At 37.2% G+C, this 27,536-nt stretch overlaps 3 protein-coding genes across 3 annotated transcripts in view; 1 reads left to right on the top strand and 2 right to left on the bottom strand.

The window, feature by feature from the left end:
• LOC107694603 (very-long-chain enoyl-CoA reductase) overlaps window positions 1-1,981 on the bottom strand; it is a 14,681-nt gene extending 12,700 nt beyond the window's left edge. Inside the window, exon 1 of the mRNA XM_016494296.1 lies at window positions 1,845-1,981. Coding sequence (XP_016349782.1) covers window positions 1,845-1,859 — 15 coding nt within the window. The 5' untranslated portion in view covers window positions 1,860-1,981. The remainder of the gene's footprint in view (window positions 1-1,844) is intronic.
• Window positions 1,982-3,260: 1,279 nt separating this feature from the next.
• LOC107694604 (dnaJ homolog subfamily B member 1-like) lies at window positions 3,261-7,056 on the top strand. Its single transcript, XM_016494297.1, has 3 exons — window positions 3,261-3,765; window positions 5,553-6,121; window positions 6,209-7,056. The coding sequence occupies exons 1-3, from the start codon at window positions 3,546-3,548 to the stop codon at window positions 6,440-6,442; spliced, it is 1,023 nt and encodes a 340-aa protein (XP_016349783.1). The 5' UTR covers window positions 3,261-3,545; the 3' UTR covers window positions 6,443-7,056.
• A 471-nt stretch (window positions 7,057-7,527) lies between these two features.
• LOC107694597 (adhesion G protein-coupled receptor E1-like) lies at window positions 7,528-25,564 on the bottom strand. The gene is made up of 18 exons (XM_016494290.1): window positions 25,543-25,564; window positions 19,720-19,856; window positions 18,964-19,207; window positions 18,823-18,879; window positions 14,970-15,350; window positions 14,807-14,871; window positions 14,195-14,224; window positions 14,032-14,103; window positions 13,713-13,905; window positions 12,922-13,041; window positions 12,140-12,201; window positions 11,846-12,013; window positions 10,594-10,797; window positions 10,284-10,516; window positions 10,135-10,201; window positions 9,966-10,057; window positions 9,717-9,879; window positions 7,528-7,753 (listed from the first exon to the last, which is right to left on the bottom strand). Exons 1-18 carry the CDS (start codon window positions 25,562-25,564, stop codon window positions 7,697-7,699), a joined length of 2,367 nt encoding a protein of 788 aa, XP_016349776.1. The 3' UTR covers window positions 7,528-7,696.
• Between the last annotated feature and the right edge of the window lie 1,972 nt (window positions 25,565-27,536).

The raw sequence follows: 27,536 nt of genomic DNA, 5'->3' as shown, positions 1-27,536 counted from the left end.
GTTTCACTAGCTTGCTCACCTGATGCCCCCCCTCTGTGCTCGCTAAATGCCAACAGCTCGCGTGCTCAACACAACCCAGCGTTACAATGTGCCATAATTCCAGCCAATCAGAGACCGAGGCTGCTAAATTCTAATTGGCTGCCTTGACAACCAATCACAACATTTCTTGCATTACCTCGACAGCAGAAGAGGACAAATACAGTGCAGATTATAAGTGATTAAATACAAGATTAATTGTAGTTATAATTATTGGTAAAATGTGCTTGGAAATAAACATGATCAGAATATCAACTTGCATAATAATTATGCATGCACTGTATTTGTCCTCTTCTGCTGTCGAGGTAATGCAAGAAATGTTGTGATTGGCTGTCAAGGCAGCCAATCAGAATTTAGCAGCCTCGGTCTCTGATTGGCTGGAATGATGGCACATTGTAACTCTGGGTTGTGTTGAGCACGCGAGCTGTTGGCATTTAGCGAGCACAGAGGGGGGGCATCAGGTGAGCAAGCTAGTGAAACGTTGCACGCGCAAAAGAGAAGGTCTGCACACATCCAAAAACGTATTTTAAACGCAAAATTGATTTCCGTGCGCTCGAAATACTTTCTTCTTTGTGAAACGAACATTTTCTCCACAAACTCAGATCGCGCGCGTGCAAAATGCACCTTTGTGCGCTCAAAATATGATCTTTCGCGCGCAGAATTGTGGCAGAAATGTAAGCCCATATTTTAAGGGGGAGGGAGAGAGAGAGATTATTAATAACTTAGAAAGGCATGGGCAGATGACACTGGAGGAAATACCCACTGCCAGTGAGAGAAACTCCAACTGAAAGAATTGCGTGGAATACAACCGACATTATTCTAAAGTTTACTTTGAAGAGAAACACCGCACAAGAGACGACTTGTTCAACTCCTCAGTGTGTCTGAGGCAGCGCGTGAGTGCCTTCGCGCCTGACATGGACAGAACCAGCATACATGTATATATTTTTGATAACATGTGTAATTACGTCGGTTGTGTGTCTTTCTAAGTTTATTTCTTAATGTATTAGCTACTTAAATGACATGGTTTACGTCCCTGAGAGAAACCTCTCGGCGTCCTCTTGTGGACGTCTTAAACATAGCTTATGTCAATTTTATCAACAGCGACTTTGACCGAACCTGTTCCACGCGTTCAGCAAGCAAGTGTTACATCAGCATGTAAATGTCTTTAAAAACTACTCGTATTCTCTGGCCAGATTTGATGTGCACTAATGGTAAAGTAACACAGAAACATCCACTACTTCCGGGTTTATGGAGAGCAGAGCTGTGACTTCATTCTTTACAATCAAACTCACTCATGAGCATTGACTTGGTCAATATTCACCATCACATCACAGCAAATACTTTTGTTTTTGGTCAGAAACCCTAACTTAATGGTGCTTATTGACACAACTAATGAATAATACATCTCGTTTGAGAAAGGCCATTGATATTTTATGCTTCCCTCGAGGACGAATTATGTTGCAAGCGATATTCCTATTGCACATACTGTGTTGTGATAATATGGCACAGGTGTTGTTTGAGACTCTGGGTCCAGTCCAGTCTCTGCATAATCGAGATATATCCTATTGGCATCATCTGTCATCTAACAGATCGCTTTTCTTGTCTGATTCATTATTCTTCAAACCGAGCAGGTTAGGCCGAAGTGCTGTCACACTATAGCGAGTTTTTCTAATCTGCAGCCTCAGTCGTGTCATTGTAACGCGTGCGATTCATTAATTTCCACCTCTCGATCTCAAGAGCATCAGGAAAAGCGTCTCGAAACGCTGATGCGATTTGATGAAATCTGAAAACCAGTAACAATGTCTTACCTCGTAATGCTTCATTTTTGCAGTTTGAATGGCTTAATCCCAGCCAGGTGAGAGACAAGCGCGAGGCCCAATCAAGATGCCGCACATCCAATGGCCAGAGAGTGATGAGCGCTTGCCAACAAATACAGAGACCTGCGCTCGAGCTTGTCATTGGCTGAAACGCATCAGAGACGCCGTTTTTGTATTTCTAACCAATCGGAGTCCGATTCGACGCAAGATCGCCGCCTAGTGGTGGTATGAGGCGAAAACATGCGGCAGAAAGCACTCCATTGTTCTAATAAAACGCTTGTGTGGTGGAAATGATGACAGCAGCAATATGAGGACAACGATTCTTTGTTATAAAACAGTTGTATGCATAGATATAGATATGTATAGATTCCCTATTTGACCGCTCCGGATACGTTGACGCGTCCGCCATCTTGGAACGGTCAACTGGACGGCGTTCACCATAATAATCGATGAATATTCAAAGGTATAACTTTCTGTTGTAGGGACATTCCACCGAATGGGTAACATTTCTGTCCCCAGGACATTAAATGTATACAAATTCATGAAAATTAACTCTAAAATACATTTTATTATTAAGCAAAGTGTCTTCACATTTAGCTAAATGCAAAATTTAGAATGTATAATTAAAATCATTAATAAAAACTACCTAGAACACTAAAGAAATAGCAGTTGTTGTATGTCCCCACTCCCTGCCTCTATAATTTACCATGAAATATTATCCTTCAGACATTTATTTTTGTTGTATTTATGTGTGACTTTATATCCAATCAATGATTTCCTTTTTTTTAAGAAAAAAAAAATCCATAACATTTTGGATAAAATACACATTTAAGAGATAGAACTATATATATATATATATATATGTGTGTGTGTGTGTGTGTGTGTATAAATACCAAGCAAATTGAAAATGTGTTTGAAACCATATATATATATATATATATATATATATATATTAGGAGAAGGCCTGATTTTTCACATTTATTATACACACACACACACACACACAAATTGTCTTGATGAGGGACAAGACCAAATAGATGTATTAATGTACTAAATGTATTTATAACTCTGTAACTTATAATGAAGTTGTTAAGTTATTAAACAATTATTATTCAACAAATTAACTTGACATCATATATTTTAGAAAAAAAATTAAAGATAAATAGACACAAAGAAAGTTTTAAATCTATTTGAACATATGTTACATATAACATGTAAGTAAATAAATAAATTGCATGGACAAAAAAAAGTACACACTAAAAGAATCAACCATCTTTCTCTGGATAGAGTAGGTCACTCCAGAGATGTAAATATGGCATATGGTGTGTGTTCAATTGACAGTTTCTTATAGGAAACGATTTAGTTTCGTTTTCGTCGGTGTCCAGCAGCAGATCTATGGGTGGAGCAGCAGCACATCCACGTGGTTCGGGTGTGGAAACAAGCAGCTGGCTTTTTTGAGAAGTTTCTCGATCTTTCTTCGCGGTTTCAACCAGGGCGGAACCACAGCGATGCAGGGGCATAAAAACCACCCCAGGTGGATGGGACAACACCTCTCCGGTGAAATTACTCCGAGATCTGTTTGAAGTTGTTGTGCACTGAACTCAACTGATAAACAAACGCCTCAACGCTAGCAGGACTTCTCTGAACCCCGCTGTTTGACTTCTGGAGAATATCGACCTAAAAACACGCTCGATGGTGAAGATGGGGAAGGATTATTACAGTGTGCTGGGAATACAGAAAGGCGCATCCGACGATGAGATCAAGAAAGCTTATCGCAAACAAGCGCTCAAGTACCATCCGGACAAAAACAAGTCTCCCGGCGCCGAGGACAAGTTCAAGGAGATCGCGGAGGCTTACGACGTTTTGAGCGACCCGAAGAAGAAAGACGTATATGACAAATTTGGCGAAGAAGGTGAGTAAAATGATGCAACCTTGTGGGGCATTTGTGCCGTGCCTGATGACACCGATAGAGATGGGGAGAATTTAAGACACACTTTTAGCAGTTCGTGTTAAATAGTTCACATCTTAAACTATCGTGTCTATGTTTGTTCAGAGATTATATGAGCTCACTGACTGGATCAGTTTTTTTAATCTGTATGCGATTCTGCATACAGTGCGCGATATTTAATGTAGATGACTATAGTATGTTCTTGATTGAGAGAAAACAGTCAGGTGAAACTACTGTCATGTTAATACGTTTGTTTTGTACTGTTACGTTAGATAGACACGATTTGTTATGCTGCATTCTGATTGGCTACCTGAGTGGGGCTTTGTGGAACACGCACAGAACTGCTGACAGCACGCAAACGCCCCGCCTCTTTCTACCACGTGACCATCAGAATCTTCCAGCAAGCGCGTTCTGACAGCACGCAAACGCCCCGCCTCTTTCTACCACGTGACCATCAGAATCTTCCAGCAAGCGCGTGCTGTCAGCAGTTCGGTGCGTGTTTGGGTTGTGTCCCATTCCAGACATTTTGAGCAACCCTAAACTTGTTTTTTTTTTTCCAAGAAGAAAATGTAGGGGAGACATTTTGACTTTATCAGTTTGTGTAACTCCACATGGGGTTCTGAGTATAATTATTTAGCCACAGTAATTTCACACCTGTCTATTACAAATGTCGCTTTGTTTCATAATTAGTGTATACGTTTTTCTTTATTTACCCTTAAAAAGTGGAAGTGAAATGTAACAACATGCCCCGTAGGTGGGGTACATTGTAACATCTGAGGGGCATGTTGTAACATGACCATATGACAATGAAAATATACAACACAAACTAAAATATTTTGTCAATAAAATACAATTATTAACTTTTTTTAAAAATAAAATAATGGTGTTTTTTGAGAAAATGAACACATTGCAACCTTGCTTGGGACGGCCCACATAAACAATTCAAAAATGCTTTACATTTCTTGAAATAATAATTTCTGAACATTAAACATTGACTGTCTGTCTTTATTCTCCTGTTTCTCCTATAGTGTCTCATTCAAATTCATTAAAGTAAATAGTGTAAATTACATTGCTAATGTCATAGAATAGCATAGGTTAATAAGAGCGGGGCACATTGTAATGCAACGTTCCCCATCTGCGCAACTGGAATTTAATCGTGTCTTCTGCTAGTTAGCGAGGCATTAAAAAACGATAAATAACAGACTGGAGATTAAAATAAAAGCAGATTTGTCTCATTTTAAATGAATACTAAAAACTGAGATGAAAAACTCACTTAAGACAGAAATTTACTTTTGCTATGGTAAAATAAATGTTCTGTGATATCTTCAAAAGATTTTTTATTTTTATTTTGGAGCACTTTTTTCTCTGTATAGTGTTGATATGGCAACAAGTACATACCGTAAATTTTGTTATGCTAGCGTGTGTGGAAATATTTAAACCACGTGTGTTACAGCTAGCCCCGCATTAGTTTGTGCCCCACGCTCCCCTGCAATACAAAGTACAATCCAAACGATAATGACTATTAAAGACAAGATTTTCCATAAAAAAGGAACTTGTGGTAAATTCCAGTTGGGAGGAATTAAAATTCCCAGCTCTTCTGGGAGGTGTAGTAGTTGGGTAATCAATGTAATGAACCGTTCTAATAAATAGTAAAGCTTTTGGACCCTTGGTGCAGCATTTCTGAGTTGTCTGTGATTTTTATACAACACCATAAAAGTCTAATATGTGAGCTCTTTGTTTGTCATATTCAGGACTGAAGGGAGGCATCCCCGGCAGTGGAGGTGGTGGCGGGAATTTCACCTACACTTTCCAAGGCGATCCTCATGCAATGTTTACAGAGTTTTTCGGAGGACAGAATGCTTTCGGACAGTTTTTCGGACGCAACGGTGGCATGGAGGAGGATATGGAAACCGATGACCCATTTGCCAGTTTTGGCATGGGTGGCATGGGCGGTTTCCCCCGCTCCTTTAACACACGCAGTCACGGCGGGAGACAGGAGAAAAAACAGGACCCTCCGGTGACCCACGACCTGAGGGTCAGTCTAGATGAAGTGTTCACTGGCTGCACCAAGAAGATGAAGATCTCACGCAAACGCCTGAACCCCGACGGAAGAACAACGCACTCTGAAGACAAGATTCTTTCAGTGGAGGTGAAGAAAGGCTGGAAGGAAGGAACCAAGATTACTTTCCCCAGGGAAGGTGATGAGACGCCATCAAACATCCCCGCAGACGTTGTGTTTGTGGTGAAAGATAAACCGCATCCCGTGTACAAACGAGACGGATCAGACATTATTTATCCCGCAAAAATTACACTCCGAGAGGTAAGACAGGGATTTTAAGAGTTTCTTTGCAAACACTTTTGTAGTCTCTTTGCATCTTTCTAATCCCTTTTTTCTCTATTTTCTCAGGCACTTTGTGGTTGCACCGTCAACGTCCCAACACTGGGTGGTCGTAAAATTAAGTTAACCACTCAGGAAATTATTCGTCCCGGGATGAAACGGCATGTCACTGGGGAGGGTCTTCCTCTTCCGAAATCCCCAGACCGCCGCGGGGACTTGGTTGTCGAATATGAGGTCATGTTTCCTGAAAGGCTGAGTCAAAGTGCCAAAGACACTATCGCAAATGTTTTGCCAGCTTCTTGAGCTGTGTATATTACAACGCTGAAGCCACTGCCATTGGGGATTTTGGTTTCATAGCATTTAAAGATGAATATTTGAGCTCAGCCCAATAAGGTGCCCATTTGCTGCTGCAAAACAAAACTGTTATTCTGTAACATACTGCCATTGAGAGACTATCTGAACCAAAACATAGCTGGACTGGACTGGTTTATCTATCTGTGTCATGTACATGAACCCATGTTTCCTTTGGGTCTAGTCCAGCACAAAGTCTCTAGCTGTGGCCTCTGGGCCAGTGTTTGGTTGTGCACTACACACATCTAAGTTTACAATGTTGTCTTGTTCCAAAGATGGACAGTAGAGGATGTTGTGTTGTGTGGGGATACATATGGTTTCTTTTCTGACTTGATACCTCAGGAAAGGCTTTCTGTGAAAGCAGCCTGTAATGGTTCTTCCATTACAGTTTAGTGGAGACGTTTAGTAACATCATGAAAAGTCATTCGCAATGTAGTGGTGGCCCAAAGTGATTCCTGCTTGGATCGTCCCTCATCTAAGTATGTGAATCAGCACATGCAAGAAATCACATAGACAACAAATTTACAGAAGAAATTTGATTTTTTTTTTTTTTATATATATATATATATATATATAAAAGTAAAAAGTATTACTGATGTCAGTTCATTCCTTACACAAAATGGCATTGGACTGTTTTTCTGTTTTCTTAACTGATGTTATGAATTGTTCTGACTTTTGTCTCTGTGAAATTGAATTTATGTTGCTTCACATTGTTGATATTAAACAGTATGTGGGACACCTAATGTTTTTTTTTTTTCTGTTCTATCACGCTGCACATTTTTTCTTTTAAATGTTTTGCATCAAGGCAGTATCTGAACTTGGGTTTGTGTGATACTGTGTTAAGGTTCCAAATATTTTTTTTAATGTTAAATGGATTGCTTAACAGAAAATAAGAAAAATTGTTACATTTACAATTGCGGTTTCAATGAATAATATTCAAAAATAATTGTAAAATTACATTCTTTAACTTGCTATGAAATTATTTATTTTAAGTATACAGGACTCTAAAACAATAATAGCATTCCCTTCACCAAAACATTAAGTATTGATAATTGTATAGGTTTATATCAGAGAACTGACATTTGTAAAAAGAAAAAAAAAAACAGTGAAATTTATAGTTGAGACTAATATAACCTCTAAATAATGATAGAATCACTTTTATAATAATGGCACTTCACTCATTTTCTGAACATGATGCTGTAGTCCTCAGTGATGTTTGGCACAGCAAAGACATCTGAAGAACTTCCTGTACTGCTCCCTGACCTGAACAAGAATGAGACGAGATTCAGTTTTAACCTTGGTTAAGAAATAAATCAGAACGTGTCCAGGTTATATTTTGAAATCAAACAAAATCTAAAAGTAAAAAAAAAAAAAAAAAAAAGGGGCTGCATTAAACCAAAGTCCCTTTAAGACACGTCATGTCACTCGGCGGCCATCTTTGAAACGCCTCTCGGGCATGCAAGTGTGATCGGACTATCAGTCTATCTCTTTGAATGGGGAAACATCAAATTCTACAAAAATGTTCACTAAGCTTGCGATTAAAAAACCAAAGAAATTTGATATCAACTGTGTCATAAATGTTGTTTATTTTGCTCAGATAGCGTTATAAAACGCTTATTCAGGCTAGATCAGCCAGTGCGCATGCGCAGTCCTGATGGTGCGTTCAAGTCATGTCGGATAGATCGTATTTACGAGTTGAACGCACATGAACGCCACCACAAAGCCGTTATTATGAGTGGGAAACTCGAAATTTTCTTTAAACCACGAGTTTCCGAGTTGGGGGCGTGTCAATGAGAAACATGGCGGAATCCATGGATGCAAGGTCTGTAGTTGACGGTAAATTTTTGTTTAAATTTATAGTTTAGTTGTCCTATAAACTTAAATTGGTCATGTGCTTGTTACGCAGCTAGTTACCTATAGGTGAAAAATCTTTTGATTTGCCATGTTGCATGTTTTAAAAATATTAAAAAAGCAAAACACACCTGATGCGAATTCTTTGCTCTTCATTTTCTATAAGCAGAGTTAACAGACCCTGTTGTATTTTCTTGTAATTTATTAAAAGAAGGTACAACATCTTGTGCCGACTAAACTGACTTGAACGCACCTGACGTCGTAATTACGACTTGTCAACTCGTAAGTACGAACGTCCCAGGAGGACTTGAACGCAGCATGAGCGCATGTCTCAGAACGCTGACTGTTTCTATAGCAACCGGGACTTCTAGGCAGCTGCAGTGACACGCTGACTTTGCAAATTAACGATTGGCTCCTTCATTCAGAAGGCGGGGCTTCCTGCGATTGAGCGGCCATACTGAGTGTTGCATTTTTCCCCATTCAAAACTATAGGAGTGACATGTCTTGGGTATTCTATAGTCTTTGATTAAACTTAAAGGTGCACTAAGCAACTTTTGAAAAACACTTTTGACCGCAGTGTCCCAAGTCCCAAAACACACTTGTAGCCAATCAGCAGTAAGGGGCGTGTCTTGTAATGATAGAGAGAAGCGAGCGCTCAATTTGAGTGCACAGGACGGATATTATCAGATCGACTATAGATAGAGAGAATTGGAAGATAAAAAAGAGGAAAATATCGGAGGAACAAAACATAAAAAAGAAGGGTTACGATCAGGCAAGAGGTAGGATCTGCGTAAATATCGGAGCAGCTTTCCAGCAGTGGAGAGAACTCAAGGAGCGGGAAGGGCTTGAATCGGACGCCGAGGTTGCGTTGTTTATTTTTGATAGGTGAGTAACGTTGATTTTGTTGGCATTTGTTTTAATATGCTTGTGTGTCATCTTCGCTTCCGTGATTGTCGTTATGCCAGGGTTGTGTACGTACATGTGTGGCGGAGATATTAAAATAGGGGCGAGGTTTTGAAGGGGTATGGGCGTGTTTGTTTTGGTGCTTTCAAATATCAACAACGTTTGGAAAAAATCGCTTTAGTGCACCTTTATCTTTGGAGAATGTTGTAATTTTGAAAATGACTAATTAATCACTGATCTTGTGAGTTGTTATATACTAAAACAATTCTTCAAAATGTAACAATTTATTTTTTGCCAAAAAGGAAAATAAAATGCTCAAAGTTATTCCTCTGCAAAATAATATATTGAAATAGATTTTGCATCTGTTTGTAATATTCACCCAAGTGGGTAAATTCAGAAGATGGGAAAGACAAGATAGACTGAATATAGAGTTGTTAAAGCTGATTGTTTGGAGGAGTATGTGATGTCTGACCTCATTATTGAGGACACAGTAGATCAGGAAGATGAAGGTTCCCTGCTGGGAGTTCAAGATCAGGAAGAGGATCTCCAGCACCTTACTGCCATTAGTGAAGAAACCCAGAATCCAGGAGCAACCAAGAACCACACACTGAGCTAGTGTTTTAAACACCATAATCCTGCAGAGATAATGTATCTTTATTGACTATAATAAAAACACTATATGTGGTTTTCCTTACAGCAATTACATTATAATATTTATTACTTGTTTTTTTTCAACTGTGAAACATCAGCGTTCAGTTTTGTGAGAGATGAGTTCAGACTGATGATGATGCAGATAAAGAGAATCATGTTTAACTGCAAAGTAGAAAAACAATAATCACCATGTTTTCCCTTTAATACACATCAAAATCATGAAAATGAAACATGCTTACTGCTAGTATGATGCAAACAGGTCCCAGAAAACTCCAGATGAAGCCTTTATCCATCTTAATCCAGCAGCTGTTTGGAAGGAGATACAGTTTGTAGTTTATGAAGGAATGATACAGTTTGAGGGGAAAAAAGGAGAAAACACTAAACTCACTGTTCGCTGCCGTAGCCGTCAGGAACCAGACCGACAGACACACACACCACAACCAGAGCAACCACATATCCAATCACAAACAGGAATCCACTGCTAAGCACCTCCCTCTTTTTGGAGCTGATCTGTGATAGGTTCTTCACACAGATGAAGAGCAGCACTGCTTCAATGAACATCCACACAAAGCCGGAGAGAAAGAGGAAGTGCAGAAGGCCAGAGATCACGGCACACAGCACCTGGAGACCATGAGAGACGGTTATGATGATTCTCAGTGAGGCTGTGCTGAGCTGTAGGGCTCCTTCATCATTCTCACCTGCTGAGGCCATATGAAGCTCAGGAACTGCTGTGTGAGCAGGAACAGAAGGTGAGCCAGCAGAAGACTGATGCAGATGTTGATTCGAGCTACATTATTCACTCCAGGACTCCACCGACAAAGGGCAAAGGTCAACAGGGCCAAAGTGAAGAACACCAGCCCCACAATCACACACACCAAATTCAACAGATGTGTTGAAGAAGTCTGGCTTCAGTAGATTCTCCATCATGTTGTAGCTCATGAAAGCCACTGCAGCTGATCCTGTGTGACAGAAATAGAAGTGTGATGTGAAATGTGAAATACAACAATGAAAAAACTGCAAGTGAACATGATTTAGTTGTACATATGTCTCTTTCTTAAATTGTTTCTTCTTTAATTTACTTTAAATCAAAAAATAAAAATTTGTATTTAATGCACACTATAACATTTCACATACTTGTTTCATTGTTGTTCTTGGCGATTCCAATGAGATCGATGTCCACAGAGGAAGTTGTTGTTTCAAGTTGAGGTATTTTATCTAAGGTGACATTTGGCCCAACCATGAAGACTTCTACCTCTGGTTTAAAAAACAAGCTGCTCCATTTAGTATTTTTAATTTACTTTACTTCATTTTTTTTTGTTTTTAATGAAAATTAATTCAATCTGCACAAATATATAACATGACTAGTGTGCTTCAGTTCTGAACTGGTTTTGTGTGAGGACTCAGATTTTATATTGGACATCAAGCAGCAAAATTGTTTATTGAACAAAAGTAAATAATGATGTCCTTAAAATCCAAATACTGTAATTGACTATTACCATAAACTGCACTGACTTATGGTTTTTATCGTTTGAGTGTTTGATAAATGTCTCATGAATGTTGATTGTTTTGTCTTTAAGGCAGTGACTATCCGCAAAACACATTGTAGTCACAAACCATTTCTATGCTGCACGTTTCATATAATCATGGGACATATTTTCTTTGAACATGTTTTTAAGCATGAATGTGTCACTTGACCTGCCCATGTTGACATCTGTCTAATGAGACAGAGCACAGGCAATAGAGGACTTTTTTTTCTGCTCTCTTTTAAAATGAGTTGATGATACACAATTAAATAGTTTCTGTGTTGCATTCAGCATTGTTGCTTTCTGCCACCTGTGATCCACCACTGCTCTAGACTATAAAAAGTCTCTGACATTATATATAATCTCAGTTTCATCATTAATAATAACTGTTTCTCCACTTACCTACAGCAGCAAGAGTAAAACTGACACTGTCATTTGTGTCTGTTGGCTTCACTAATATAGAGATGAGTTTCTCACTGGCTTTTAACACACGGTTTCCATAGGAGGCTAGTTCAGTTGGGCTTGCTGATGATGATGACGACTCTAGAATCTTCTCCACAGCACTGAGGACCACTTTCAAAATTCTCATCACAGTCTAATTTATTGACCAGAAACATAGTTACCTTACATGTAAATGGTAAGACTGCACTGCTATGTCGATCATCTATTATCTAGCGAGATTTGATTTGATTATTTTATCATTTTTCTCTTGAAGACTTACATTCACAGGAAGCTCTTGAGCTGTAATGTTCTCAATCAGCTCAAGAATATTTTGAAGACATTCTAGAGAAGTCTGTATCTGAAATCACAATTGTGAAGGCAGAATTTGATGATTTTGATCAGGTTTATGTATTAATAGCTAACTAGTTTAAGCACGAATCCATAAAGAATAAATAGAAAGTCAAATTCATATTAAAAATATCCACAATGCACATCTTATTGCACTGCTCTCTGCACTATAATTGATAGAAGCTGTGAGTCCAACTCTAAAACCTCAATTTCAGAAACTCAACTTACAGTGCATCCTTCCGGCAGCGTTATATTTATAACTGTAATGACAGAAATCAGCATGAAGAGAATAATACAATAAACCAAAAAAAAAAAACATTCTCAGAAAACAGCTACATTTCAGGAAGAATCCACTATGTAGGCACGAATCCATAAAGAATAAATAGAAAGTCAAATTCATATTAAAAATATCCACAATGCACATCTTATTGCACTGCTCTCTGCACTATAATTGATAGAAGCTGTGAGTCCAACTCTAAAACCTCAATTTCAGAAACTCAACTTACAGTGCATCCTTCCGGCAGCGTTATATTTATAACTGTAATGACAGAAATCAGCATGAAGAGAATAATACAATAAACCAAAAAAAAAAAAAATTCTCAGAAAACAGCTACATTTCAGGAAGAATCCACTATGTTAAACTTTTATTTAAAGATTAGCAGTCAACGATTCTACATTATAATTTCTGTTCAATTCTACAGATTCACAAAATACTTGTTTCATTGTTGTTCTTGGCGATTCCAATGAGATCGATGTCCACAGAGGAAGTTGTTGTTTCAAGTTGAGGTATTTTATCTAAGGTGACATTTGGCCCAACCATGAAGACTTCTACCTCTGGTTTAAAAAACAAGCTGCTCCATTTAGTATTTTTAATTTACTTTACTTCATTTTTTTTTGTTTTTAATGAAAATTAATTCAATCTGCACAAATATATAACATGACTAGTGTGCTTCAGTTCTGAACTGGTTTTGTGTGAGGACTCAGATTTTATATTGGACATCAAGCAGCAAAATTGTTTATTGAACAAAAGTAAATAATGATGTCCTTAAAATCCAAATACTGTAATTGACTATTACCATAAACTGCACTGACTTATGGTTTTTATCGTTTGAGTGTTTGGTAAATGTCTCATGAATGTTGATTGTTTTGTCTTTAAGGCGGTGACTATCCGCAAAACACATTGTAGTCACAAACCATTTCTATGCTGCACGTTTCATATAATCATGGGTCATATTTTCTTTGAACATGTTTTTAAGCATGAATGTGTCACTTGACCTGCCCATGTTGACATCTGTCTAATGAGACAGAGCACAGGCAATAGAGGACTTTTTTTTCTGCTCTCTTTTAAAATGAGTTGATGATACACAATTAAATAGTTTCTGTGTTGCATTCAGCATTGTTGCTTTCTGCCACCTGTGATCCATCACTGCTCTAGACTATAAAAAGTCTCTGACATTATATATAATCTCAGTTTCATCATTAATAATAACTGTTTCTCCACTTACCTACAGCAGCAAGAGTAAAACTGACACTGTCATTTGTGTCTGTTGGCTTCACTAATATAGAGATGAGTTTCTCACTGGCTTTTAACACACGGTTTCCATAGGAGGCTAGTTCAGTTGGGCTTGCTGATGATGATGACGACTCTAGAATCTTCTCCACAGCACTGAGGACCACTTTCAAAATTCTCATCACAGTCTAATTTATTGACCAGAAACATAGTTACCTTACATGTAAATGGTAAGACTGCACTGCTATGTCGATCATCTATTATCTAGCGAGATTTGATTTGATTATTTTATCATTTTTCTCTTGAAGACTTACATTCACAGGAAGCTCTTGAGCTGTAATCAGCTCAATCAGCTCAAGAATATTTTGAAGACATTCTAGAGAAGTCTGTATCTGAAATCACAATTGTATTTGATGATATCTATTATCTAGCGAGATTTGATTTGATTATTTGATCATTTTTCTCTTGAAGACTTACATTCACAGGAAGCTCTTGAGCTGTAATGTTCTCAATCAGCTCAAGAATATTTTGAAGACATTCTAGAGAAGTCTGTATCTGAAATCACAATTGTGAAGGCAGAATTTGATGATTTTGATCAGGTTTATGTATTAATAGCTAACTAGTTTAAGCACGAATCCATAAATAGAAAGTAGAAAGTCAAATTCATATTAAAAATATCCACAATGCACATCTTATTGCACTGCTCTCTGATTGATAGAAGATAGAAGCTGCTCATGCATCGCCCTCAAAAATTAAATGATCCACAAACATTCAATCAAAACACAAATCAACAGAGGAAATATCAGACTACATTACCAGCTGGGCTCGTCTCTGGTGTGACTGTTGTATGAGTGCTGCTGATGTTAGTAACAGCTGAAAACATAATGAATGACTGATGAATATCAATGAACTAAGACACAAATAATACAAAGGACACCAAAAAAGGTCTACAATGATTTGCACCTGCACATTTCACACTTTTTTATTCCTCATCTTTACCTAGAGACACAAACACACTCACACACCTGTTCAATTCTACAGATCCACAAACATTCAGTCAAAACACAATCAACAGAGGAAATATCAGACTACATTACCAGCTGGGCTCGTCTCTGGTGTAACTGTTGTATGAGTGCTGCTGATGTTAGTAACAGCTGAAAAAAATAATGGCTGATGAATATCAATGAATCACCACAAATACAAATAATACAGGTACACACAAAAAATACAGGGCTCATGTAAATATAATCACCTGCACAGTATGCAGAGCATTTAGTTGGTCTAACCAGCTCATAGACATAATAATTGCCTGGACAGGCTTTGACTTTAATGGGGTAAGACCCGTAATAGCAGCAGTAATTGCTCCAGTGACCGCAGATATCTCGAGTGACGACTCCATCTGTAACTGCTGGGTGTTCACCATGAATCCACAGTGGGATATTGGTGCCACAGCTATAGATTTCAACACATGTGTCTGGGATCTGAGCGCTCAAGTTGTTAATGAAGAGACGATACCAGCCGCTCCAGGTGACAGACTGGTCACACTTGTAGGAGTTTGATGGCTGACTGCTGTTGGCTCTCCATGGATCGTCCAGCACAGTGTAGTTGTAGCAGGGGTCAACAGAGGGATAAGCTGTTATGAAAACATTAAACAAATGTGTTGCTTAAAAAATTACAGCTGTTTCCCCGTAAAAACCTCCGTGGACAAAGCAGTTGCCATTAAGAACACTACATTATTAGGTATTACATGAAGTGAAGATGAAAACAAAATGCCATCGAGTCTTTTCCGAAGACAGTCAGAACCTTCAGAGGTGCATTCACATAATTAATTCATTCATATATTAATTTGTATAATTCCCTTAGCACTCTTTTACGTAAAATCTCCCAGCTTTCTGCCATGTTTTCACACAAAACGAAACTACTCTGCGAGCTGTGCGCACGTGCGACTGTTAATTAAAACTTTGCTTTATGCTGGGTAGTATTTATTTTGTTATCTTGAGTTGTTCAAATCACGGTAATCGAAATACGGTTTTAATGATACTTAAAATATGAAATGGTAATATTAACCGTGGGGAATTTTATCATGATTTATCATCAAACTGGTAATCGTTAAATCCCTACTGGTAATTGGGAATTGCCACTGCCCCTGGTAATTTTCTGCCATGACATTATCCATTACGTTTATGGACATTTCCTGTAATTCTAAAACACAGCATACTGCAATGTGTAACTACAAATACAGTATTGTGAAAAATCAATACAGAAAATTCCTTCATATTAACACATTATTTCGTGCTCTTCAGACTTTTCGAGGAGTGTAGCATATTAACTATAACTACCAATACACTGCTTAAAACTATAATTTTTTCAGAATGTGATGTTTTAGTAGTAATACTTAAAATCATCAATAAAATACATCAAATGTAATAATTGTTAAAAAATGTATAACTGTTCAATAATTTGGTGTTGTATTTAAAAATAAAAGATCATAAAACAATTTTGTTTATATTACTTTTACTAATATATACTGTGTTTATATTACTTTCACAAACAAATCTAAACGAACATATTTGAAATCATATTTTACACTAAGATAGCCAGTCAGTTTGAGTAATCTCATTGCATACAGTTTTGCATTGTGGATACATGACATCAAGTTCTGGAAATAAATCATGAGACTTTTTGGTTGAGATCTGGCGAGATGTTAAAGAAAACTTTCTAGTGTAAGTTAGCCTAAATATGAGTAATAATTAGATAATACGTATAATTTGGAAGTAAAGTGTTGCACATTTTATTGAGTATGTGTATTTTGTACAACATTTGCAACTGCAATTACTAAATTAAAAACACAATTACTAAGTTGTGTCATCTGTTATAGGGACTACTCAACAGTTTATGTTAAATGCAAAGTATTGAAATCAAAATAAAGCTCTGTAAATACCTGCATTTTCACAACACTATAAGGGTGTCCCACACTTGTGGTCTTTATGGCCACTTGAACACTTAGGCCAAATACAGGAAATACGTCATGTATGTAGACAACTGATCAAGTGCAAAGACAGCAAGTGTGGGTATTTGGACAAGCCCTTAAACACTGCTTTCTTGATTTATTCAAATACAGCTGACACTATCTTGCGCCTCAGTTATTGACTGTATTTACTGTAAAATGAAACCGGAGGACTTTAGTATTAATAGCAGGCCTACGGTAATATTGTCGAAGTGTTGGTATACGCGTTGTAGTCCCTACGAGCCGTTTTTGTAGGCATTAAACTACCAGAATTTTAAAGACGATATCTCCGTTTGCATTGAGCTTTCAGCTTCGTAACTTTGCAGATATTGTTTATGCTCAAACAGCAACATTACACACTAACTAACGTTTGCAGAATAGTCCCGCCTTCTAAAAGAGTCAATCGCTAAAGGGTAAAGCACAGTGGCTGGTCTAGCCAAAAATAAGCTTTTTTAATGCTATTTGAGCATAAGAAACAATATTTATGAGACAGTCGTTGTCAATTGTAAGACAAATATCCATATTTAAAACGATATAAACACCTTTCTTTCACTTCTGCTAGCTGTCGTAGGCGGAAGCTGTTCCAGCAGATGACGTAGGACGTATGCGTAGCGTAAGTGCCAGTGATTTGTGATGAACGCAGAAGCGCGACGGAGAGAGAACAAAACAAATTGCATGCGTGCATGCGTACGTCCTACGTCATCCTCCGGAAAGGCAGTCTCTCGTGAACGCGCGTACGACAGTTAGCGCAAGTTACACAAAACTGTTTACATCGTTTTAAATATGGATATTTTTCTTACAAAAACGCATCGATTCTCTACAGGAGGATTTTCCTTTTTTCACCCCCCGGAGCCGTGTGATGCACGTTTTAATATGGATGGTGCTTTATTTGGTACTACTTTTGGACTGTTGAACAAAAACACCCGCCCATGACATTATAAAGCTTGGAAGAGCCAGGACAATTTTTAATATACTGTAACTCTGATTGGATTCGTCTGAAAGAAGAAAGTCATATACACCTAGGATGCCTTGAGGGTGAGTAAAACATGGGCTAATTTTCATTTTTGGGTGAACTAAACCTTTAAAGCAGGGCTGGGCAACTTCGGTCCTGGAAGGCCACTGTCCTGCAGAGTTTAACTTTATCCCTATTCAAACACACCTGCCTGTAGCTTTCTAGTGATCTGGAAGACATTGATTAGCCTTAAAGGGACTTTGGGCTAAAGTATATTCTGCGACGGTCCGTGCACTCTCTGAGTGATGCAATTTTCATCATCAGGAGGGTCTGCAGATATCCTGATTTTTGTTTAATTTTTTGTGGCCGCGTGGACAGGGCGTATACATCAGCACACACGCATGTGCACGTTAAATGTTAAAACAGAAGAGTCCTCAAGCTCGTAATAGTGATGTGTCGTTCATGAATGATACGTTCATTTTGAACAAATCTTTAATATGACTCAGGAACATCGAGTCATCTCAGTGAGGGAATCGTTCATTTCAATATCAATTCATATGTATTTACTACTTTACATAAAAGGGGATAAAAATCTTTTGTTGAATGCAGTTGAATGCCTTTTTAGCACCATTTTAAACTTGGGGTTAAATTCAGTATTTGCTTGCATTCATTATGTATACTTATATAAGTATCATTAAAAAAAGGATGTAAGTATTACCTTTTTTTAATTTCACATTTTAAAATCTAGTGTTTAATCATGAAGCTCCATGAACCATGTGACCACGCAGCGGCGCCGGCGAGATCAAAGCTTGTCGCAACTCTGTTTTTCAAAGGCTCTGGCTTTAACTGAAGCGCTACATTTTACGATTTACAGCACATTAAGTGTGCCAAAACTGTATGTATTGTTTAAATTTCCTATTAAAACGTACAAAATTTGAAAGCTGAGACTGTTTCATATCGCAAGCAGGGTTGCCAATTTGGCGTGAGATTTACATGGGCAGCATGAGCGCGTGTGTTGGCAAACCTGACTTATCTACATTTCTAACATTTTCACCAACTGACACGAGCACAATCACTCACACATCTATTCAGTAGTACAGATCTGCACATTCATCAAGCCAATAGAGACACAGTGTGTTACATTACCAGTTGAGATGGTCGCTGGTGTGACGGCTGTAGAGCTGCTGTTAAAGCTGCTAACATCTGAATGTTTGGATGAATAGTGATTAATGAACAGAGACACAAATATCATGAATTTGTAGAAAGAGCTCATGTAAATATAATCACCTGCACAGTATGCTAAATTGCAGAGAGTTGGTCTAACCAGCTCATAGACATAATAATTGCCTGGACAGGCTTTGACTTTAATGGGAAATGACCCGATATGGCAGCAGTAATTGTCAAAGTGACCGCAGACATCTCGATTGACGACTCCATCCTGTACTGTTGGGTGTCCACCACGAATCCACAGTGGGACAGTAGTGCCACAGCTACTCCGTGCAACACATATGTCTGGGATCTGAGCACTCATGTTGTTAATGAAGAGACGATACCAGCCGCTATATTGCTGTATGCTGTATTGCTGTATGCTGTATTCAATCATTCTGATGTTTTTTTCTATTCAAATCTCCATGAAGCTAATGCTAGCGCTATAAATGTTTTCTGTCTCTGCAAGTGCGTTCTGATGCGTGCGGTGTAAAAAGTGTGAGAGCGAATAATATTTCGTATTTTACTTTAATGTATACATTGTACATATATGTCAGTGAGCCATATTTGTGTGGATTGATAAGATTATGTATGATTGAGAAGCAGTTATAAGACGATGATCGCGTACATTACTAGTCGATTATGTATACGTAGTCATGTGATCTCACGTGTTTGTACGTTTGATATGGGTGTTGTTTGCCTATTATTGTTGTGAATTGATTACTGTATTTCTGTTTTTATTATAGAAAACCACACACATTTGTAAACCCATACACAATCATAGCTGCATTGTGTATGTCAGCTGGCTTGAAACTTTATTAAGATCTGAGCCCTCATGTTGTTAATGAAGAGACGATACCAGCCGCTCCAGGTGACAGACCTGTCACACATTATGACTGAAGGATCTGTATTATTTATGGCTCTCCATGGATGGTCCAGTACAGTGTAGTTGTAGCAGGGGTCAGAGAGATTAGCTGTTATGAAAATATTTAAAAGACATCATCACATTTCTGGAAAATGTGTTGTTATAAAATATTTTCAGAAGTGCAGCTGAAGAATTTACTTAATTAACAAATTATTACAATATGGGAAACAGAACTGCCAACTTGAGTTGAACCGTAGTGTTGAAAAGGCTTAAGTTTTACTGTTTTTTTATTGTTTTTATTCTTATTGGTGGGCTGTGAATTATTGACAGCGTAGTTTAGTCCCCCCCCAGATTTTGACGATTTGACAGATTGAACATGATGAAGGGCTTGCGTGTGTTCAAGCCATAGATTACACATTTGTAAACCCATACACAATCATAGCTGCATTGTGTATGTCAGCTGGCTTGAAACTTTATTAAAAACAGTGATTGGACTCATGGACGTCTGTGCATTCTTACCAATGCCCTGTGACGATCCCAACTAAACCAAACCAGTCCAAGAAACATACTTAACCCTCAGGCTGTGTTCGGGTCATTTTGACCCGGAGAGAATTTTCTTTCTCCCGAAAATGTTACTTAACCCCTTGATGCACAAGCTATGCAAACCCCTTCTAATGCACGACATGGGTCAAAAACATAGACTGTATAAAAACATGGTTTTTAAGGTCAATTATTTTAACGGTTTGAGTTAAAAATCTCCGTTTGTGTTCTACTGAAGAAACAAAGTCACCTACATCTTGGATGCCCTGGGGGTAAAATAAAATAAAATAAAATAAAATAATAAAATAAAATAAAATAAAATAAAATAAAATAAAATAAAAAATTGCCAACCTTCTTTCATGTTTGTATATATGAAAAAAAATAAAAAAATAAAACATAAACATCACATTTTCATTTTTGGGTGAACTATCCCTTTAATCTGATCTTATGTACCTCAGTTTTTGAGTGAAAAAAAAGTTATTTGTGGATAATTTTGTCAATATTAAATAAAATATGAAAACAATTGCACTGTTTATGACACTAGTATGCTCTTACGTTAACCAAGAAATTTGTTTTTAAAAGCTTTTACTTATAATAATACATAAAAAAACTGAAACGTTTTCATGATTTTATGTATATAAAATAAACTAATAAAAAAACATTTACAGGTACAAAACTCTGTTTGGATATATGCTGAAATGTACAACATACACAGCAAAATCCTCAGTGAACACTGCTCAGTTTATATGAGTCCAACCAACACAATGTTAAAAGAAACACTGAAACAGTGTTGAAGTTAATGAGATAATTAAGTGATCAAATAACTGATTATTGAGCATTTGGTGCAATCAACTGCAAGTAAAAGACATTAAATCTCAAGATCTCGGCAGAGGATGATTAAGCAAATCCACAAACAGCATCACCAGCTTCACTTATTAGATTGACTTTATTTCTGTCAGCCATCTAGCTAATGTTTAACCAAGAAATTTGTTTTGAAAAGCTTTTACTTTGTACAAAAAAAAAAAAAAATGACTGGTCCACAAAAAATAGCTTATAAATCTATTGTTATGCTATATTATCACCAAATATAGTTATCAATCTTTTTTTTTCAGCTTGTTTTCTTTCAATTAGGACTGGTCTTGTGTTTATCTTTAGAACTGATTTTTTTTGTAGGCCTCATTAATCTGAGCTTGCGTACCTCAGTTTTTGAGTGAAAAAAAGCATTATCACTTATTACTAACCAGACTGACTTTATTTCTGTCAGCCATCTAGAGAAGCTCTTATTGAGAATTAATAGAGGTTTAGATGTTGATATTTGTTTCATTTGAAGTCACCATTGTGGTGGGCAGTGTTTGCTTTAGTCGGGATCTTGGTCCTCGTACTTCTAGTGCTAGCTTTCATTTGGCTGTTATAACTGTCTGTTATAATAGTCGTGGCAAAAAAGCCAAAATAAAGTGTTATCAGCTTTTTGATGATAATAAGATAATTTTACAATATGCATTGGATGTTTTTTTTATTATATTTTTTATTTTGTGTTTATGTTTGGCATTTATAGTCAACAACCTTGTGGAACTGTAGTACTGGCACCAATACTGGCTCCTTTTGTGACAAAGATGTTGAAAAGACACCACTTTGCTCAGTGGGTTAGGTCACTTCACTTTGTTCTCCTATTGTCTGGGCCTGCTGGTAGTATGTGAGTGTGTGTATGTGTATGAGAGTGAGAGTGAAAGTGTGAGTGTAGGCCTAGTTGTGAGTTTTGTGTTTCTGCCCCTGCCGTTCCCGCACAAGGTTAGCCCTTTAATTCATAAATGTGATCTAACAAAGGGCAAATATTAACCATATATGCTGTTTATATTGCTTGTAATTGGGAGGAAGTAAACATCTGTTGAGTATTTAACATAAAATTGTTTGATTGTGTTGAATTAAAAACCCAAAAATGCAGCGGGTCCACCAGATCCACAAACACTGGCTGAGAAACAAAAATATGAACACCACACAAGGGTTAAATGCGGATGTCACTCCTGAAACTTACAGTGTGTACGTAGAAAAAAAAAAAAAAAAATGACTGGTCCACAAAAAATAGCTTATAAATCTATTGTTATGCTATATTATCACCAAATATAGTTATCAATCTTTTTTTTTCAGCTTGTTTTCTTTCAATTAGGACTGGTCTTGTGTTTATCTTTAGAACTGATTTTTTTTGTAGGCCTCATTAATCTGAGCTTGCGTACCTCAGTTTTTGAGTGAAAAAAAGCATTATTTGTGGATAATTTTGTCACTATTAAAAAAAATATTTTAAAAATTGCACTGTTTTTTCACACTAGCATGCTCTAATGTTTAACTAAGAAATTTGTTTTGAAATGCTTATATCTTGTAAAAAAAAAATAGCACAAAAGAACACTTAGCCAACCAGTGTAATAATATATAAGTGCTGCAACGTAATTTGCCAAATCTCCACCCCCTCATTGGAGAAAAATCAAGTTCAAAAAGAAGGCGCGTGACGCTGTAATCCCATCTAGCGAAGCTCTTATTGAGAATTAATAGAGGTTTAGATGTTGATATTTGTTTCATTTGAAGTCACCATTGTGGTGGGCAGTGTTTGCTTTAGTCGGGATCTTGGTCCTCGTACTTCTAGTGCTAGCTTTCATTTGGCTGTTATAACTGTCTGTTATAATAGTTGTGGCAAAAAAGCCAAAATAAAGTGTTATCAGCTTTTTGATGATAATAAGATAATTTTACAATATGCATTGGATGTTTTTTTTATTATATTTTTTATTTTGTGTTTATGTTTGGCATTTATAGTCAACAACCTTGTGGAACTGTAGTACTGGCACCAATACTGGCTCCTTTTGTGACAAAGATGTTGAAAAGACACCACTTTGCTCAGTGGGTTAGGTCACTTCACTTTGTTCTCCTATTGTCTGGGCCTGCTGGTAGTATGTGAGTGTGTGTATGTGTATGAGAGTGAGAGTGAAAGTGTGAGTGTAGGCCTAGTTGTGAGTTTTGTGTTTCTGCCCCTGCCGTTCCCGCACAAGGTTAGCCCTTTAATTCATAAATGTGATCTAACAAAGGGCAAATATTAACCATATATGCTGTTTATATTGCTTGTAATTGGGAGGAAGTAAACATCTGTTGAGTATTTAACATAAAATTGTTTGATTGTGTTGAATTAAAAACCCAAAAATGCAGCGGGTCCACCAGATCCACAAACACTGGCTGAGAAACAAAAATATGAACACCACACAAGGGTTAAATGCGGATGTCACTCCTGAAACTTACAGTGTGTACGTAGCCTAAATGCGGTTGTCACTGCCTGCATTGTTCGGGAGTTAATTCGGTTGTCGAATTTATAGCCTAATTTTTAATTTTTACAATGTTTTTGTAATGTATTAATTATCATGGGCTGTAATAAAAAACAAGAAGTCCTATACTAATACTAAGAGTCAATACATTTGGTTCGAATAGCCTATATTTTAGTAGGCTATAAATATGTGGCTATGTTACAGCTCCCCTTTGAAGCTCTTGTGTTTTTCTCCTTTTCCATCTCTCCAATCCTATTCTGCTCACAGCTGATTGGAGATTAGTTTTTTTCCCACTTTGTTGCAGTTTGCTGATTTTTATTTATTTTTTTATTTAACTTCTGTTTTTGCTTTTCAGATAAAAGAGTGGTTTCAGTTTAATATGTTGCAGGCTCATTTATTGGTAATAAATAATTGATAATAAATAATATTGATGATAATAAATCATAAAAAAAAAGATTGGGCTTGTTTTTGAAGCTGCGGTTGCTTATTTATCTTAAGAGAGTTGGCAACAGTGTTTCCAACTGAGCCACTTGTGCTGCCCCTCAGCTGCAGATAATAAAATAAAATAAAATAAAATATAAAATAAAATAAAATAAAATAAAGTGTAGGCCTAGTTGTGAGTTTTGTGTTTCTGCCCCTGCCGTTCCCGCACAAGGTTAGCCCTTTAATTCATAAATGTGATCTAACAAAGGGCAAATATTAACCATATATGCTGTTTATATTGCTTGTAATTGGGAGGAAGTAAACATCTGTTGAGTATTTAACATAAAATTGTTTGATTGTGTTGAATTAAAAACCCAAAAATGCAGCGGGTCCACCAGATCCACAAACACTGGCTGAGAAACAAAAATATGAACACCACACAAGGGTTAAATGCGGATGTCACTCCTGAAACTTACAGTGTGTACGTAGCCTAAATGCGGTTGTCACTGCCTGCATTGTTCGGGAGTTAATTCGGTTGTCGAATGTGGTTGTCACTCCCGTATTTTAGTGAATTATGTGTGTACAGAACGCAATTAAGGAGTAAAAGGTGAACTGACAACCGAACTTAGCTGCAGGGTGTACATGGCCATACAGTATCCTTCAGAAATGTAGACAATATTATTAGAATCACGAGTAACATGCTGATTTTCCAAGTGTTATATTCTAATACAGAAAAAGTCAAATTCTTTACTGTGTGCACATTTGTGCAGAAAAATAAACTGGTTGTTTGTACATCAGCTCAACACACCAATCTAAAGATCAAAAACACCACAGCACAATACATTACCAACTGTGGTTGTCTCTTGTTGTCTTATAGAGGTAAAGACATCTGAGAAAAAGAAGGGGAAAAAAAGAATACTGGTTAATTAAAACATTGTAAATGGTGCAATATTTAAAACAGAATATTCTGGCGGAAATATGAAACTCTCTGCTGTTAAGCACATTAAAGCCTCAGCTTAGGCATCTGAATGAAAGAAGTGTGTCACACATTAAGAGGGATTCATTTCAAGCTGTTGCTCCCAAAAAGATCATCAATTACATTGTAGGATCATTAGATCTGTGCAGGTCCAAATAAAAAATAAAGTCTCATTTAGCATCTTCTGAGTTGATTTTGGGGAGAATTTAAACACAGTAAAATATTCAGACCAGAAACACATTATCAAATTAGTCATTATATTTACTAAACTAACACATTGTAGGCCTGCTTATGTGTTACATTCACACACACACACAAAAAAAGCCACAACCAATAAAATTGATCAGACTTACACAGCATAACAAAGAAGATAGTCGGTGCTCTTATAAAACCTGTTGTTAAATATGAAGGGGGGAAAATCAATAAAAACAAATGATTTTTTCTTTTAATTCAATTGCAATGTTGAGATTGTGACAGATATATTCATAATCTCAATGCAGTTCATGTCATAATAGTTTTTGGGGCAGTGAGAACCACTTCTTAATTATACTCACCTTTATGAAAAAAGGACGCCATTGTCAATTTTGGCAGTCCAGTGTATTTTATCTCTTTATCTAAAAAAAAAATAAATAAATAAAATTCAGAGGACATTCCCTCATTACAGTTTAGAGAGGGAAAACAAACAAACTAATTAGCTTTGGCATTGACACATGACTTCATTTTATCCTCTTTGCACACGGAAAATCCCAAGTAGGTATAACTGCAGACCGGAGCTCTCGAAAATGGGGCGTGAAGTGAACTCCAAAAGTGGGCAGAACCTCCAAAATGGGGCGGGGTCTCCTCGCGCAAAGACTTTCACCATTGGTTCTGACTTCAGCCAATTGTTATTGACTTACATTTCAAAATAAAACTTTATAAATTAAACATTGTTTCTAGTTGATCTAAAATAAAATATGCTATATAAATAAATATTCTCCGTGAGATCAGAGCCCAAAGCTTGTGGCCAGTGGTTTTCGGACCGGAGTTTGAACCTCTGCTTAATGATGTAAACGGGAATCACCCGCGAGCCGTCCCAGCACAGCACAGGGGGAAGATTTTACTCTATCGCGTTGTTTTAAGCAACGGGTGCATCCCGGGCAGGGGCAATTCTAGGATTTTCATTTTAGGGGGGCTCAGCCCCCAGTGAGGGTATAGTAATAATAATAGTCTAATAATAAAAAAATATATATAAATAAAATAAAAAATGTTTGATTAATAGGGGTCGTATACTAAACTTATTGCAGTAGTCCACTGTATTGCATAGATAGGTGTAACATTTGAGTACTGAATAAGCCAAATTCAAGTCTTCATGGTAGAATGTCTAAAGTGGACTATCAAAATAAAGTGTAACCAATTTTACTGTTTGCATTTCTAGTACAACCCTCTTTCCTTAGCTCAAGTATGCAAACCTCTTTGCCACATGCACTGGAATATGTATTATACTGAAAGTTAAATTTTCAAATGAAAATGGCAACATGATCGTTTTATAAAGTATGCGTTCACATGTGCTTCATTTTCGCTGGAGGAAACAGCTGTGGTGTGATGAACGGTGAACGCAGTGAAAACTTATCTATAGCCGCCCTAAAAATGGCCTAGCGACGCCCATGGTCCCGGGGCACGAAATTCGCAGTGTAGGAGGGGGTATTGACGCTGGGTGTAACTAAAAATGTGCCATTGTCCGGTGAGGTCCGGTTGGGGAGTTACGGAACGATCTCATATCGCATAATCTTATTAACTGCTTCCTCGCGCAAAGACTTTCACCATTGGTTCTGACTTCAGCCAATTGTTATTGACTTACATTTCAAAATAAAACTTTATAAATTAAACATTGTTTCTAGTTGATCTAAAATAAAATATGCTATATAAATAAATATTCTCCGTGAGATCAGAGCCCAAAGCTTGTGGCCAGTGGTTTTCGGACCGGAGTTTGAACCTCTGCTTAATGATGTAAACGGGAATCACCCGCGAGCCGTCCCAGCACAGCACAGGGGGAAGATTTTACTCTATCGCGTTGTTTTAAGCAACGGGTGCATCCCGGGCAGGGGCAATTCTAGGATTTTCATTTTAGGGGGGCTCAGCCCCCAGTGAGGGTATAGTAATAATAATAGTCTAATAATAAAAAAATATATATAAATAAAATAAAAAATGTTTGATTAATAGGGGTCGTATACTAAACTTATTGCAGTAGTCCACTGTATTGCATAGATAGGTGTAACATTTGAGTACTGAATAAGCCAAATTCAAGTCTTCATGATCTCACACACACAACATGTTTACTGTACAAACACAAAATTTTACTGTTTGCATTTCTAGTACAACCCTCTTTCCTTAGCTGAAGTATGCAAACCTCTTTGCCACATGCACTGGAATATGTATTATACTGAAAGTTAAATTTTCAAATGAAAATGGCAACATGATCGTTTTATAAAGTATGCGTTCACATGTGCTTCATTTTCGCTGGAGGAAACAGCTGTGGTGTGATGAACGGTGAACGCAGTGAAAACTTATC

The sequence above is a fragment of the Sinocyclocheilus anshuiensis genome, unplaced genomic scaffold (assembly GCF_001515605.1).
Source record: "Sinocyclocheilus anshuiensis isolate Anshui unplaced genomic scaffold, SAMN03320099.WGS_v1.1 scaffold3139, whole genome shotgun sequence".
In the NCBI taxonomy this organism is placed as follows: Eukaryota; Metazoa; Chordata; class Actinopteri; order Cypriniformes; family Cyprinidae; genus Sinocyclocheilus; species Sinocyclocheilus anshuiensis.
Note: the sequence above shows the minus strand (reverse complement) of the source record. Positions and strands in the feature narration are given on the sequence as shown.

What these genes read in the sequence shown, in the direction of transcription:
- LOC107694604 (XM_016494297.1), top strand. Translation starts at nt 3,546, where the DNA reads ATGGTGAAGATGGGGAAGGATTATTACAGTGTGCTGGGAATACAGAAA. An exon ending in TGACAAATTTGGCGAAGAAG is followed by an intron (nt 3,766 to 5,552) that starts GTGAGTAAAATG and finishes TGTCATATTCAG; the next exon opens with GACTGAAGGGAGGCATCCCC. An exon ending in CAAAAATTACACTCCGAGAG is followed by an intron (nt 6,122 to 6,208) that starts GTAAGACAGGGA and finishes CTATTTTCTCAG; the next exon opens with GCACTTTGTGGTTGCACCGT.
- LOC107694597 (XM_016494290.1), bottom strand. Translation starts at nt 25,564, where the DNA reads ATGGCGTCCTTTTTTCATAAAG. An exon ending in CGAGCCCAGCTGGTAATGTA is followed by an intron (nt 14,225 to 14,806) that starts GTCTGATATTTC and finishes GAGCTGATTGAG; the next exon opens with AACATTACAGCTCAAGAGCT. An exon ending in TTTTACTCTTGCTGCTGTAG is followed by an intron (nt 13,042 to 13,712) that starts GTAAGTGGAGAA and finishes TTTTTAAACCAG; the next exon opens with AGGTAGAAGTCTTCATGGTT.